Genomic DNA, 14,684 nt, shown 5'->3' with positions numbered 1-14,684 from the left:
TCACGCGTAGATTTCAAGTTTTTAATCATATGAGGGAGTTGTACTGTACGGTAGCTGCTCGCGCATGCGCAGTCGCTCATTGATACGTGCGATATTCAAAAACATGTGAAGTGAAATATAAAACATGGAAGTAGACAATAACATACACCATATTTAAAATTTTATTCTCGTATATAATACCGTTGTGTATATAAAACGTCAAAATATACATAACATAAAAGATGTGTACCCGAGCGCGTGCGACGGGCGGTCAACGGCGCGAAGATAATCGCGGGAAAACACAAATGACGCGCATGCGCACATCGTCGCGCGAAAAAGATAAACGCTTTTCGAATTAACATTATGGTCGATGTTTTTGCACCTTCCTCTCGTTGTTCAAAACTGTTTTTATTAAAATAAGATATTAAAAGTATCTAATAAAATATTGCAAGAGTACTTTATTCATGCAAAAATCCATAAATCGTTTAAGTTTAATCCGCTACCAAATTTCATATACGTTCGTGACGATCAGAGTCAAGTTTTCGACGTTTTATTTCCTCAATCGTACCGTTATACGTATTAAACATACATAAAAAATATTTCTTCTGCGTATACTATGGTATTCGCTATTTTGATATAGACATTTGCAAAGCATACAATTTCCATTGAACGTGAAACGTAACTTTCCACGCGAAACGATCTGAACGAACTTAAATTTAAAATCGAGCCGAATATATTCGAACAGCCAGGTGTCCGAGCGAATAATATATCCTTACTTTTATAACAAAGTAAAAGGGTATCACCGAAATACTTTTCTGCACAAGATAAGCGAACACGAAGGTTATGGAAAATTAAAAAACATCACATCTCCCTATGACGTTACACAAGGTTATATTTTGTAACTTCGTCTTCTCTCTCTCTTTTTTTACTGTGTCTTTCGGCGGGACATGCCCGTTAAAATATGACAAAATTCTCGTTCGTCATATCGATTCATACATCGTTCAATTTTTTGTTTTCCCTAAGACAATCGATCAGAATTTTCATTTCTACCATCGGTTCTGTTCAGTCTCTTAAACACGTTTTCAGACAAGACATTCGAAACGCAATTTCGTTTAAATCGTTGTTGCCAGACAGAAATAATTTATTTCCAACGCCGTAAAAGTCCTGCTAAACGAAACTCTAAAAGAAAAGAAAAAAAAACGAACGAACGTACTCTTCCGTGCATAATACAAGAGGCGCGAAATTCAAAAGACTGTCAGAAACGCGCGGTAGTAATTTTACGAATATCGGGTTAAAAACGAAACGATGGACTGCCATCTTCATGATAAGTTATTCTAAAAAGATCCTAGGAAGTCTGAGAACGTTGGAAATTACGGTATTCGTGTAGGACTCTTCCGACGCACTCTTCGAACAGAGTGAAATATAGCGAATAAAGAGAAATTTCACGTGCTCAGACTCCGTAAGATCCCGCAAATATTATTCAGGTAGAAAATATTGTTAAATTCTCACTGGTTGTGCCAGGATCGAGATCACTGATCACCGTACATTCGAATCATTAATATCATTCGTTTAATCAACACTCACACGTTCATTCACACGTAGTTCGCTCTCGCTTCGCTTCCCCTCTCGTTGCACGATGCGTATGAAAAAAAAAGCGTGATGCCACCAATTTGAAAAAAAAATCGAATGAAAACGAAAACTACACAATTCTCTCTGTTGCAGATCGGTGAATTGCGCGCTGAATATCGTGCAGAATAATTTATTCACAACGCAACGCATTCTTATTGTACAGAGTATTATTTAAATAATCTTCAGACGTTCGAATATTTGAAGATTATTGGAATAACGCTCGACTTACCCTCGAAAACAGTGACACGATGGTAAATTCAAATTTAATGTTCAGAAATTTACAAATTTGACAATTTGGTAATTTGGAAATTTAGAAATATAAAAATTCCAAATTTTCAAATTTAGAAATCTCGAAAAACTTTTGATTCTCTAATCTTACTAAAAAGGTAAAGTAACTAAAAAATTGCTCATCGTTTATCACTGTTTCATAACAATTTTCTTGTTACTCTCGCAAACTACATTCAATTGAAATAAATACACGTAGCGATAAAAACATTTCTCTCTTTATACACATTTTGTCCGCCGTTAACATTAAAAAAAGAAAACGCTCCTTAAGTAATCCTTTAAGTCTCATCGCATTATTCTGCACAATATTCGTTTGACTATAAAAAACGTACGCACTTATTACATATATACATATATATAATAAGTCAAATTTATAATCTAACATCTCCTAATGCATCAATAATTATTAATAATAATTAAAAGTAACTAATCGATAGTTTGTGATAATGAGGTGTCTTGCAGCATCTGGTTTTTCTCTTCTGTGTCGGGGGGTCCTCGCGTCCTTACACTTTCTATATACACACATGTATATATATATACACACTATACATATGTATATATATACTTTGTTTTATATATTTTGTATAGTATGTAAACTATTTACAGTTACAGAAGGGTGTGATCATTATTGTGTAGGCACTATGGCTTTGGACGTACACTAAGTTGTACGTTAGAGTACATCCTTAAGAGACTTCCAGCTGAGACGATTCTCTCCAGTGCATCCTTGAATTCTCTTCAGGAACATCGAACAAATATTCTCAGTTTGTCTTATATAGGAGTTATGTATATACGTTAAGACTCAAGCGTTTCTTCTTCGGTCAAAATTCAAGTTGCACTGGCTTCAAAGTTCTCTTTGAAGAACCCCTTTTTTTTACAAATCTTCTGAACAAGTACTGTGGATCCTGAAAGGAATCTTAGACTTCCCTCTGTCGTTAAATACGAGTAACATGCAGTCTAAGATCTGTTTCTCTCGCTCGAGTTCGTCTCCGTGTTCGTGGCATCGTATTCCAAGCTAATCCATCATGATGATTTACATCGATAGTATCGGTGTCACATTACGAGTCGTGTCGAGAATGTACCTCGATTTCAATTAATTTTCATGCATCGAAATATACAAAAATCCGCACCTCCCTGTCGGACAAATTCGACCAATTACAAAAGTATATAGAATAAAAACTATGCCTTTCTGACGCGATTTTTACAAACAACCCCCAATAAGCTACACTATCGTATCGATAAACTTATCCTGAACGGCGGTCTCTCGTCTTAACACCTTACTTATCGCGAGCTTAATAATTAACAGCTATCAGCACCAATTGATTGATTGTAAGCCTTGGAATATTTAATCAAAATGTGTGTCACTTTGTTATATCATTCGATACGAGTGAGATACAATCAGTTTGCACGAATTTGTAAAACTTTTGAAACTGTGGAATCACAAGGTTACATTTCAAAAACTAGAGCATATATACAAAATAATATTACATTTACTGAGATTGCTACTCGACTGAAATTACAAATCAGAATTTCCTTGAACTTCGCGTGGTATGACCTTGATATTACTTTTCGCTTATTAAATCATAAAACAAGTGGCTTATCTATTTTATCAGCTAGCGACGGTAAGGTGGTAAGCACGCGATTTCGAGAAAATAAAAGGAGATAAAAAGATTCAGTCCTAGCGACTAGAGAAGACAACCGTCCAGGAGTTTAATTACGCGAATAGAAATACGCTGGGAGGGAATTTCTTTTTTTTATGAATTCTATCCGCTAACAGTAGAATGAACGCAGAGGGGGATAAAGGAAACCGTTGTAATTGTTCGTCACGAGTCTGCAGTCTCTCCTCTCTTTGAAATTCCCGATACATCATCCTCCTTTCCCGCGCTTACCTCGATTAACAATATTATTACAGATTGCACAGAACGGCGTCGCTACGCCAGCTTTACAGCGTATTCCAGAAACTCAATGTCGGTGGCAACCGTATCAAGCCGGAAATACTCGAGCACTTGCTAACAAGTTGACTGCCATTAACACGTTCGCTACTGTAAGCCATCAAAATTTTCACTATTGTTTATTACCTAAAATTGCAAGTTAAGCGTACTACAGAAATTTGGACGTCACGCGACGTAGTAGCGAATATGTTTCTAACATTTGGATGATGACTAGTTGTAGCAGTTTGAATCTCCTTTAAATTAAAGCATTGGCAGTCAACCTGTCAACCTAAGGCTACCAGTACATTTAACAATGACCGACATCCACAAAATTATTCCTTATTCTTTCTAAAGTGTCATTGTTTCAAATCTATAATAACCGAATAACTTGTCTACTTTTGTCAAACAATTATTCTGCAACGGATTCTCTGCTATAAAACAATGGTTTTAATGTTCGTCGTTCATTGCCAATATAGTAGTAACCCAAGCATTGGCGTAACTAGGATTTTTGTCTGGGGTGGGCCAGGTACCAATGGTGTCAAAAATTTGTAAATTATTTGGGATGAAGTATTGTAAGGTTAGAAAGTCCAGGAATTTAATAATAAGGAAATTTGATCAGTCATTGAGATGCCAGGCCCACCCTGGTCCCCAAATAGTTACGCCAACGAACTTAAGGCGTGATATGTTTGTCCCTCTACTTCGCTCCGTACATTTTTGAGATCCTTTCTGTGAGGTGGAATTTCGATAATGACCGACGTGATACTGTATACGATCCTGAACGAATCGCGATTAAAACATACAACTTTTAAAAGAGTGTCGACAAAATACTATACGGTATCGCGAGTCGCAAACGCATCCTATCTATACCTCATGTATTTACACGATCGCGTATTTTTCTTTGTAAAACTAAGAAGCAAGATCATATGACTAACTTGTCAATTACCGTTCCATGGATTCGATTGTTTCAAACGTACGTTTCGAGAACGAAAAATATACAAACAAAATTGCCAATCAGGATAATCGTGACGCCAGATCGGTCATCATTGGATTAACAAAAATGATCGCTATCCGTTCGAATGTTAGGGAGGCGAACTCAGAGTGGTATGTCCAAAAAGACAAAAGTGCTATCACGATGACGACAACCAGGACGATATCTTTAAAATTTGAAATCAAAAAGATCCGACAGCCCTTCCTCCGTGCCTAACGAGAACGAATAGTCGTTTTCGGATAAAGGTGGTTCCAAGGACAGCAAGTGTTCTCCAAAATCGAAAAAATTTAGATCTGTAACAAAAGAAAGAGAAGATAGTGGGCTTTCTTTGTCCACTCTTATGTAACATCCTCTGTCTTTAAATTCCATTTAATTTTCTTTTCTAACTTGTAGTGTTTAAAATGCTTCAAATTGCAGGTTAATGTCAAGTATTTATAAGCAGGTTATTTTATTATTTCTGTGTGAATCTTTAATTCAAATTAGTTAATAAATATTTAAAGCGTACATTATTTTGTGAATTATTAAATGCTTTATAAACTATTGAATATGATAAACAGCCATTGGATGTTAACTTAAAGAACGGGTACAAAGTTAAAAAGTGATGCATCATAGGTCACAGAAGAGGAAGCAGTTAAGAGCAAATTACTGCACAGCGAACAAATGCTAAAAAGTAAAAAAAGAACCAGGCACACGTAAGCAAATAATTGTTTTATCCATGAAACGTACCTTCACGCTACACGAGCTTTGTTGTTTGAAACCGTTACCTAATTAGAACTCTGCCTGTGATGTGATTTTTATTTCTTTAACACACAAGTCACAGCCAGAGCTCCATCAGGGTACGGCTATCCTCCATTGTTGAAAAGGTAGAGAAAGAAATGAGAATTAATCAAATTCAAATTGAAACAAAAATTAATTCTTGCTCTATTACTTTCGGAGAAAGTCTTATGTACTTTCTATGAAAACTGTTGCATCATGCGCAATACATTTTATGAAATTAAAATAAAAAGTTGTAATGTTGTAAATTTTTCACTTGTTTGTGTGATAAAAACATTTTTCCAGAAGTCTCAGAGGTACAAACACAAAGAATTATGATATAAAAGACATTTATTAAAAAAATATATAAATACTTATGTTAACAAAAAAAAAAAAAATAAAATAAAATATATTCTTGCAGTGAATGGGTGAAGCATTATTTCATTGTAAATAAACAGTACAGTTAAAGAACTGCAGAAATAAAACAAAAAGGTGAGAACAAACAGTAATGTTTAAACGTTTACTTAGTGTAAACGCTTACTTTCAGTTATGTCATTTATGATTTATTTCATTTTTGCTGTTTATATTTTATTGAGGACAGTTGTATTCACCTTGTTGCAAACATTAGCATATAAAATATAGCAGTGCACAAAAGCGTACATGCAAAGAAAACCAATGTTTAACATAAACAAAAATAAATATATTATTGGGTTAATAAAAGCCTTCAAGTTAATACTGCATTAATTCATCTACTAAACTCTACTCTTTCAAAGGTGTTTCGATATTTCAATAGAATAACAACAAGAAGAACAACATATTTGAATAAATCTTGATTCATAACATGTACATAATCCTACCTGGAGTATTAATTTGATCCTCCGTTTGAAGTTGGAATTTGCCACCACCCATTGGTCCATAGTCATCAGATTCACATAACAGGGCGTCCCTCATTCCTGCTAAACTGGTAACCGCAGATATAACCGGTATACTCAAACGAGCATTCAACGTACTCTCAACAGAAGGTACTGGTTCGACCCGAACCCCGCTTCCTCCATTGACCAGCAGTTCAGGAGGGAGACCGGGTATTTCGGATTCTTTTGACGAAGGCACAGGTTGCGTCGTCGTGTATCCCGGATTGGGAGACGTTTTAACTGCGGGGTCATCAGGACAGAGGAACACCTCTATTTCTCCGTGAGACGACCTCATGTGCATTTGAAGCTGCGAACAAAACGATCGCACAATAAATAGAATGAATACGACTTCAACTTTGATTCGTGTAACTTCTGCATAGGAAGTAGTTAGGGGTGCACGGGTAGCTCGATATGTCGGGTAGCAGAGATTCAGGCCGGGAACATGAAAGTTCAGAAATTTGGGAACTTGAGAAATTACAAAATTTATAACTTTTTCATACGAGGTGTCCTAAAACGGAGTCGAATCTCGGGTATCCACACATCCTTGGAAGTAGTAGTTACCTTTTGTTGGCCAAGATTATTGATAGGTTGTGGAACATGTAAAGTGGCTTCTGGCGGGGCTTTTACTGCCATTATAGCCTGATCTTTGTACATTGGGACAGAACGTAAATCGTGATACGTTACATAAGCGTATTGTCTATCGGCACACAATTCCCTAAGGTTTTTATCTGCACCGTGAATTAACCGATCCAAAGTATTTTCTTTAGCTTCTAAATCTGCCACTTCTCTTCTGAGATCAGCGATATCGTTCCTGTCATTCGGTAACTGACCGCCCCTATGAAACACAGTCATTATGTTCCACGTTTAATTACAAATATTCAGGATTTAATTTTCGGTAAATAATGAACAACGTACTTCCATTGTATATTGTTTTTACTTTTCTTCTCCAAAATACCTATACCTTCCAACACATTTGTAATATCGTATATACGACGTTTCTGTACTTCTAACTTCTCAGACGCTACATTTAAATCTACAACACCATCTTGACTGCTTTCAACTAAATGTATGAACTTTTTTGTAAGTAAGCTCAATGATGTATCATACCGCGTTCTCTCTACCGTTTTACCTGCAATTAAGGGTAACATTTCTTTCTCCTAGAAGATATATAAGAAGTGGAACGTTTAAAAACGGAAATACAATTTACTTTTTGTAGGTGTGTGGCCAGTTAAAGAATTCGAACCGGATCTCCTACGTTTACCTCTAGGAGCCTTAAAGGCAGATTGGCTGGGACCTGTTGCTCCCATTTCCAAATTCAGTCTTCGTTTCACCGCCTGAACCGATATTTGCTATGAAAACATAAAAAAATTCATATTATTAAACATTAGTCAAGCACAAAATATGACAACAAAATAATAAAGTATTTACACTTTAAATAAACTAATATTTATCAGTATTAATAATGTTTTGTTAGAATGTATTCTCATGAAATATTGAGAAAATATTACTTAAAATTTTCAGTAAATGTATTGCTTAATGTTATTTAACAGCCTTTAAAAACCAAAAGAAAGTTACCATGTTTCAACAACCTTCTTAAAAATTATTTAATACAGTCTTATTTACTTCAGTTCGTGGTGGTGGTTGTGTAGGTTTCCTCGTCACTTGATAACAAGGTGTTTGTCCATACTGATGATCTTGAAGATGAGGACTCGGTGTCTCTTCGGCCACCTTTTGTGCTTGTACTTCATCCAGGGAGCCATCATCCAAGAATTCTGTTTTCACTGAAAACAATTCATGAATGTACCAGCAATTGATCAAATTAGAGAAAAATTATCTAATGCTCTACAGTTGATACATACGTAATTTGGTTTCCACCATGTCTGGTGTAACGGGCCTGGCAGGATCTTCCAAGACCACCTGTCTCCTTACTCGAGGCATTTTTATTGTTTATGAGAATCTACAACAGTTGTAAGAAAATATATTAAACGATGAAGTTACAAGAAAATAATTTTATGATACACTACATAAATTATCGATTAAGTTAAAATTTATGATAAGTTTTGAAACATTTTTGATTAGGAAAATCTTGTAGCTTCATTTGGAGTCTCTTCCTTGAATGTGTACTTATAGGAATGTAGATTTACTTTCAAAATAAATTATTGTTTAAATAATTCTAAAGTAAAACAAAAGTAATCACTGAAATAAAGAGGCGATTAAAAATTATTACCAACGACTGCAAATATTTACATACATAATTACTATATGCTAGAATTTAATTAATTTAATAAGTACATAGAAGAGAGTGCCCTTTAAAGAAACAGCTCAATGTAAAAAAAAATTTAATGAAACATATAAAATATTTGTATATATATTTAACATGTACCAGGCAGAAACAAATGGATCGCTTAACAAAATATAAAAAATATATTCTCCAATATATAAAAAAATATCCTAATAACATAAACAATAATATCTAATGTCCATATTTTTTAAAATAATGTGTATATTCGTTAAAATTCAATGATCATGGAATTGACATTAATTGTTTAAAAGAAGATATAAAAATGTTTATCTATTTTCATTTTGCAACGCGATAGTTTCGAAAATTTTTAGAAAACGTGCCGCACGCTCCAGCACCGACCATGAAGGTTAATAAGTGTATACTATTTTGGCGGACACGTATTTTTTATTTCATAACATTCGACGTAAAAGACTGTTTCTTATCACTGATGAACCGTTACTTGTAACACGTTTAATAGAACGTCGAATAAACCTATAAAAATAGAAATTGCAGTAGTCAAACCAGATATCAGTACCTTGTTAACCTTGCCGATACGCTTTATCAAAAATAACATTCATGTGTAAAAATGATCGACTGTAAGGTGTGCAGATTCATAGAAAATTTCGAGTGATCGTCGTTCCTTCATTCTCGACTTTTTCTCATTGCCACTCATTTGTGGCTGTATTTTATTCGGTCGCGATAACACATTTAAGGAGAAGCGACTTTTTAGATGCATATCAAAGAACGCGTAGCATAGGGGAGAACCTTTTTGTTCTCGAATCGGCCAACATTCGTAGATCCTAATAATAGAATTCGTACTTCAAACAACTTTACATTTGTTTTCACGAAAAAAACGAGCAACATCCATAACAAATAAGAAAAGAAATAAATGCTCGATAACAAAATATCGATTTCATAATTGTGCGGATAACAGGAACATACGAGAATAAATTTTTAAGCCATCAAATTTGTATTTTACGACTCGAATAATTTTCAAATTAAACTTTTAAATATAAAGGTTTTTTCCGTTGAAAAGTTATATGTTATAGAATTTCAAATTTTAACTTTTATACAAAGTTAATCCAACAAAACAACTGTATAAATAATTATTATTCGCATAGTTATTTTAATTTGTAAATAGTCGTTCAATTTATCATACTTGGTTGCATAAATTGTGACCTAATTTCAGTTAAAAAAGCCGATAAGGATAAATAAAAGTATTTGAAACAACAACGTATAGTAATCATTCTATTGAATAACGAAACCGGAAGTGGTCTCGACCAAACGGCAAAGTGACAATTCCGCAAGAACAGAACATCTGTTGAAAATTACAGGTCGATTTCCATGTCGTACCGCAATAGCGAATAACCCTAAAAAGATAGCGAAGCAAAAAAATAATTATCCATTTTATTTCCTTCGCAAATTTTAATAAAATTAAAAGTTCCTTATCGTTTCAAAAGCAAAGATAAGCGGGCCAATAAATCTCTGCACCTTGTGTACTGAAATACTTTCTTCAAAGTGTACAATTGAAATTCCAAGACAAACAAATTATCACAATTAAAAAGTATGCAATTGATTTGACTGCACTAATAAGTTGTATGTTATGTATCGTAATATATCGTTGAAAAATTCTTTCGAATCAAACTCACGGTACGACATTTATCTTTCTCGGTCAGTAAACGAAATTGCCGCGAAAAATAGCAGAATATTCATCCTAAGGTCCCCGTTTTCAAAAGACTGGTTACGCGCCTGAACAGGAGAGACCCACGGTGCGGCCGTGTACGAGAATTTTCGAAAAAAAGAGCAAGCGTCTCGGGAACACGAGGCAGCGTTCCGGGTGTGGTTTTAAAGAGGCATGCCGCAGGATCGTCGTGTTACAGCAGCCTTGCGTTGTAAGCAGTTTTAGAAGCAAACTCCCGGTTCAACTGCGCGTGGTTCTCCCGTTTTCACTTGTTTGGCCGGGTGCGCAACGTACGCGATCGCGAGGCCAATAGCACTGTAGAGCGCATTCGAAGGTTGGGAGCAATGCACGATGCGGAGGCATTGATTGGTAGGATATTATCTCGAAGATAAAACCGGACTAGTGTAACTGGCGTCGACGGCACTGCTTGTAGAGAACTAGCGGTCGCCATCGATTGGTCGACGGTGCTCTTTAAAACACGAATATGTTCTTTAAAGAGACTGTCTCTTCGTTCGTTAGATTTTCATAATTCATCGAGTATTTGCGAGAGACAGGAAATAACACTAGGTCCGATGGATTTTGTACAAATAAACCGGAACATCGTGTGCACGAGGCTTCAGGCCCCAGATGTGAGCGATGAACTTTAGGGTGCGTTCAGACTCGGCGAGCGAATGCTCGTTCGCGCTCGAGGCTGGCCGGGCGAGCATTCTTTCCATGCTCGTAAGCGAATGCTCTTAGAAGATTGTTCATTAATACAATTCGATATTATTTAAATCTATACAATTCAATTTAACGCGAATCGACTCGATGGGACTCAATTCTAATTCAATTCGATACAGGTTAGTTTCGAGTGATTCAATTTGACATGATTCTAAAAAATTAAATTGTGACTCAATATTTTAAACAATTCAACCTGAATCAATTTCGAGCGATTCTAAATGATTCAATTAGTGGTAAAATAGAGACATTTTAAATTTGACGTGATGCACGTGACGCGATTTAATTCTGCACAATTCGCCACAAATTTGATCCGACGCGATTCAATTTGAAGTAATTTTACTGGATGCGTTTCTATTCGACATAATTTGATTCGCGGAGTTTGAAATCAGCACCGTTTCGACATGACTCACTCCGATAAAATTTGACTGGACGCATTTCAATTGAACGCAATTCAATTCGACACGATCGAATTTACCGTACCGTTCATTTAAAACTCGGCAAACATTCGCTCGGATTCAGCCGGTTCGCACTAAAATGAGCCCGAACGAACATCCTGGTCCGGTTGATCTCGTTTAATCTAAACGCACCCTTAGAGTCCCCCCTTTTTTGTGTTCTTCCGCTGGTGGAAACCGGCACAGGTCGTAACGTCTATCGACGGAGAGACCGAATTCTTCTCTTTCTCTTATCAACAACAAAGTGTAGAAAAAGCCGTATACATAAGGCAGTCCGTTCCACACATACATAGAGCCGCCGCGATCAGCTGTTAACGTCGATCGAAGGTGTACAGTGTGGTTTCTTTATTCGCGTACCTCTCTGACCACCCGATCACGATTAAGTAACCGACGAATTACGATCGTATCGAACGCGACAATGCGTACTCGCGCAATCCGCACGCTACGCACCGGAGCGGCCATGCATACGAGAGCAAACGAGCGAGCGGACAACGAGGGAGCGCGCGCACGCACACTCTCTCGCACACACACGCACACACGACGAACGTTACGATTCGCACGCAATACGTAGAGCCGTTTAAAGAGCCAAGCCGGGACTAGAGTATCCCTAGTTAGGCGTGCTACCGGCACGGTCACGAAAGCTAGAACCGGTGCACGCTTTCGCGTGCGATTGATCGCGCGAGATGCCAGCCACTTTCGACGCACCAAATCGGTGTTGCGCTCGAAATAACGGATCATTTTTCCTCTCTGTTTATACGCTCCAGTAATCGCACCTTTTTTCCCGTACGACCGCGCGAAACACCGACCATATCCCAGAGGTCAAAACGGAATATTGCGTGCTTTTTATTTCACTTACTTGGCTCTCGAGCGTGCGGCGCAAACCGCACACACAGTTGTATTTTGAGACGAAGGCCCACGCTCTCTTCCGGGAGGTTCAGCCAGCACACGGCGCGGCGCGTGTCACAGCGGCGAGGAGCGAGGCATATCCGTGCCTCCTCGATGGCGAATACGTCGCCGTCGTGGCTACGATCGTCGTTGTCACGCCGCGTCGATAATTCCAGACGCGATTCCCACTGAAGCCCGTCGATGACAGGACGGACGAAACGTGCGCCCGGGACCTTAACCCGGTCCTCCCGAGGCGGCTCGTGCACCGGGTCTTTCTCTCGCTCCTTAATAACCGTGCTTCCTCGCCCTCTCGAGATTTATGTACAACCGTGCTCGTCCTCGCGTCGAACAGTTGCGTGGCCTTTTATTTCGCTCTCTCTCCGTCTCTCTGCCGCACTGGTGCGGTGTCCATTTTCTGCGGGGCCGTTCTCGTAGCGAGGGCCCGAGGATAATCGACCTTAGGGACCGTTCGTTCTTGGATTTTTCGCTTTCGAGGGAACGGACGATATCTAGAGTTCACGAGGAGCCCCGCCTCGACATTGTCGGTCGAGCCACCGGCGAGAAAAACGAACCTTTTCTATCAGGGTGTCGCGCGCGCACACGAGGCCGGCTCGTGCGTGAGCTGGGTGATCGGATGGACGGGCTGGCTGGCGCGCTGGCAACTGGCTCGGGCTACGAGGCAGATAGACCCGCCTGTGCCGGTAGTAGTAACACCACGCCGATTTACAATGTAGTAGTGGCCTTCTACCAATGCCTCGATACGTTCTTGAACGCGTCCCTGTCACGGTGGTGGTGCGTGCTTAGCCGCTTGTCATGTGCGGTGTGTTCGTTCGTGGACGCGTGCCGGCCATCTGCCGGTCGCGCACCGCAGTCGGCTACGCGCGCCAAAACCGTCACTTCGCTTTTCTCCGTAAAACCAACGCGCCGCCAGGCTATCCGAAAAAGTTCCTAGACCTTTTTATCCAGATCTTCTGGCCCGTTCTTTCGTTACTTTCAACAATTTGCTTCTACGATCACAGCTTCCCGGATATTCGACACTGCTGTTTGTTTATGTTTCTCAGACTTTGCCCAGGACTTACCGGCAACGCAGACTTCCCTAGGGATACGCGCAGGGGAAAAAACGACAGGTTAGGTCGTTTTTTTTTTGTTGGGGAATTTTGGAATTTGAGATTTTCAGAATTTAGGCATCTGGAAAATTTGGGGACTTGAAATGGTAAGAATTTGAGAAATTGAAAATTTGCAAACTGACAGTTTAAGAATTTCAGGGTTCAAGAATTTTGGGATTCAAAAATATGAAAATTCAGGATTTTGAAAATATAGAAATTCTAAAATCTAGAAGTTTTAAGATCTAAAAGTAATGGTATGAAAATCTGAGAAATGTGGAAATTTAGAAATATAGCAGTTTGTTGATTTAGAAAGTTAGGAATTTGAAAACTTGACAATCTCAAATATTGAGGATAGTGGAAAATAAAAATTTTTAAATTCAGCCCCTTAGAAGCTTGCAAATAAAAAAATTAACAAATTTCTGAGTTTACACATATAACCCTCTAATACTGGAAAGCAAACGTTGAGTGAACTGTTGAATTTTTCTCTTTGTTCCAAGGAAGCCTACGTTGCACCCCGAAGTACCGTTCCACGTGTCGTCACGTTGGTTTAAAGGAAAACGACGAAAGAAAAACAGATGATGGACCATTTCCATTCGTGGACATTACTCAACAAACACTCGCGCCAAAACTGTCCGTCCCGCTTTGCACGTAACTGCCACGCAAGCTCTGACATGTAGATGAAAAATCCCTATGCGTCTTTTCTAACGGACGTTCTTATCCGTAGTATCACTTATCCGTTTCTGACATCTCGAAACATTGTTGCCTATTAATTTCTTAAATTATTACCGTACAATTCCGCCATGGTCAGGGGTGGGCGCTTTCGTATGAACGTCCACGCTTGATGTTGGCAGTGAGTCCCTTTAACCTGGGCCTTATCAAGGAAAGGGGCAAGGAAGAAACAAACGGGAAACGCACTACCGGATTATGTAATTTCTGAAACCTTTCGATTCTCTTTTCTCGAACGCACACACTTCCGAAGATTGGGAGGATCCCACTGGCTGTCGTTTCTTGCCCGAAACTAAGCGGGCGGTCGTGGCTTCCTTCGTTATGGAGGGGTGTTTGAAGCAGGGCCGTACTCTTCGCGTG

The 14,684-nt window shown here is 38.4% G+C and overlaps 1 protein-coding gene across 5 annotated transcripts; it reads right to left on the bottom strand.

Annotated features, from left to right (window-relative positions):
* Positions 1-417: 417 nt before the first annotated feature.
* On the bottom strand, positions 418-14,670 carry LOC100882903 (E2F transcription factor 1). 5 transcript variants are annotated; one of them, XM_012284959.2, is made up of 8 exons: positions 14,385-14,670; positions 8,333-8,430; positions 8,097-8,254; positions 7,681-7,822; positions 7,389-7,602; positions 7,035-7,308; positions 6,420-6,780; positions 418-5,102 (listed from the first exon to the last, which is right to left on the bottom strand). In XM_012284959.2, the coding sequence occupies exons 2-8, from the start codon at positions 8,409-8,411 to the stop codon at positions 4,978-4,980; spliced, it is 1,353 nt and encodes a 450-aa protein (XP_012140349.1). In that variant the 5' UTR covers positions 8,412-8,430; positions 14,385-14,670; the 3' UTR covers positions 418-4,977. The 5 variants fall into 5 exon arrangements, with proteins under 5 accessions (XP_012140349.1, XP_076395946.1, XP_003699580.1 ...); XM_076539831.1 differs by having other exon boundaries at positions 14,539-14,670; XM_003699532.3 differs by lacking the exon at positions 14,385-14,670 and adding an exon at positions 12,464-13,342.
* Positions 14,671-14,684: the final 14 nt, after the last annotated feature.

Source organism: Megachile rotundata, chromosome 14, assembly GCF_050947335.1.
Source record: "Megachile rotundata isolate GNS110a chromosome 14, iyMegRotu1, whole genome shotgun sequence".
Taxonomy (NCBI): Eukaryota; Metazoa; Arthropoda; class Insecta; order Hymenoptera; family Megachilidae; genus Megachile; species Megachile rotundata.
This window is presented reverse-complemented; position numbering and strand designations above follow the sequence as displayed.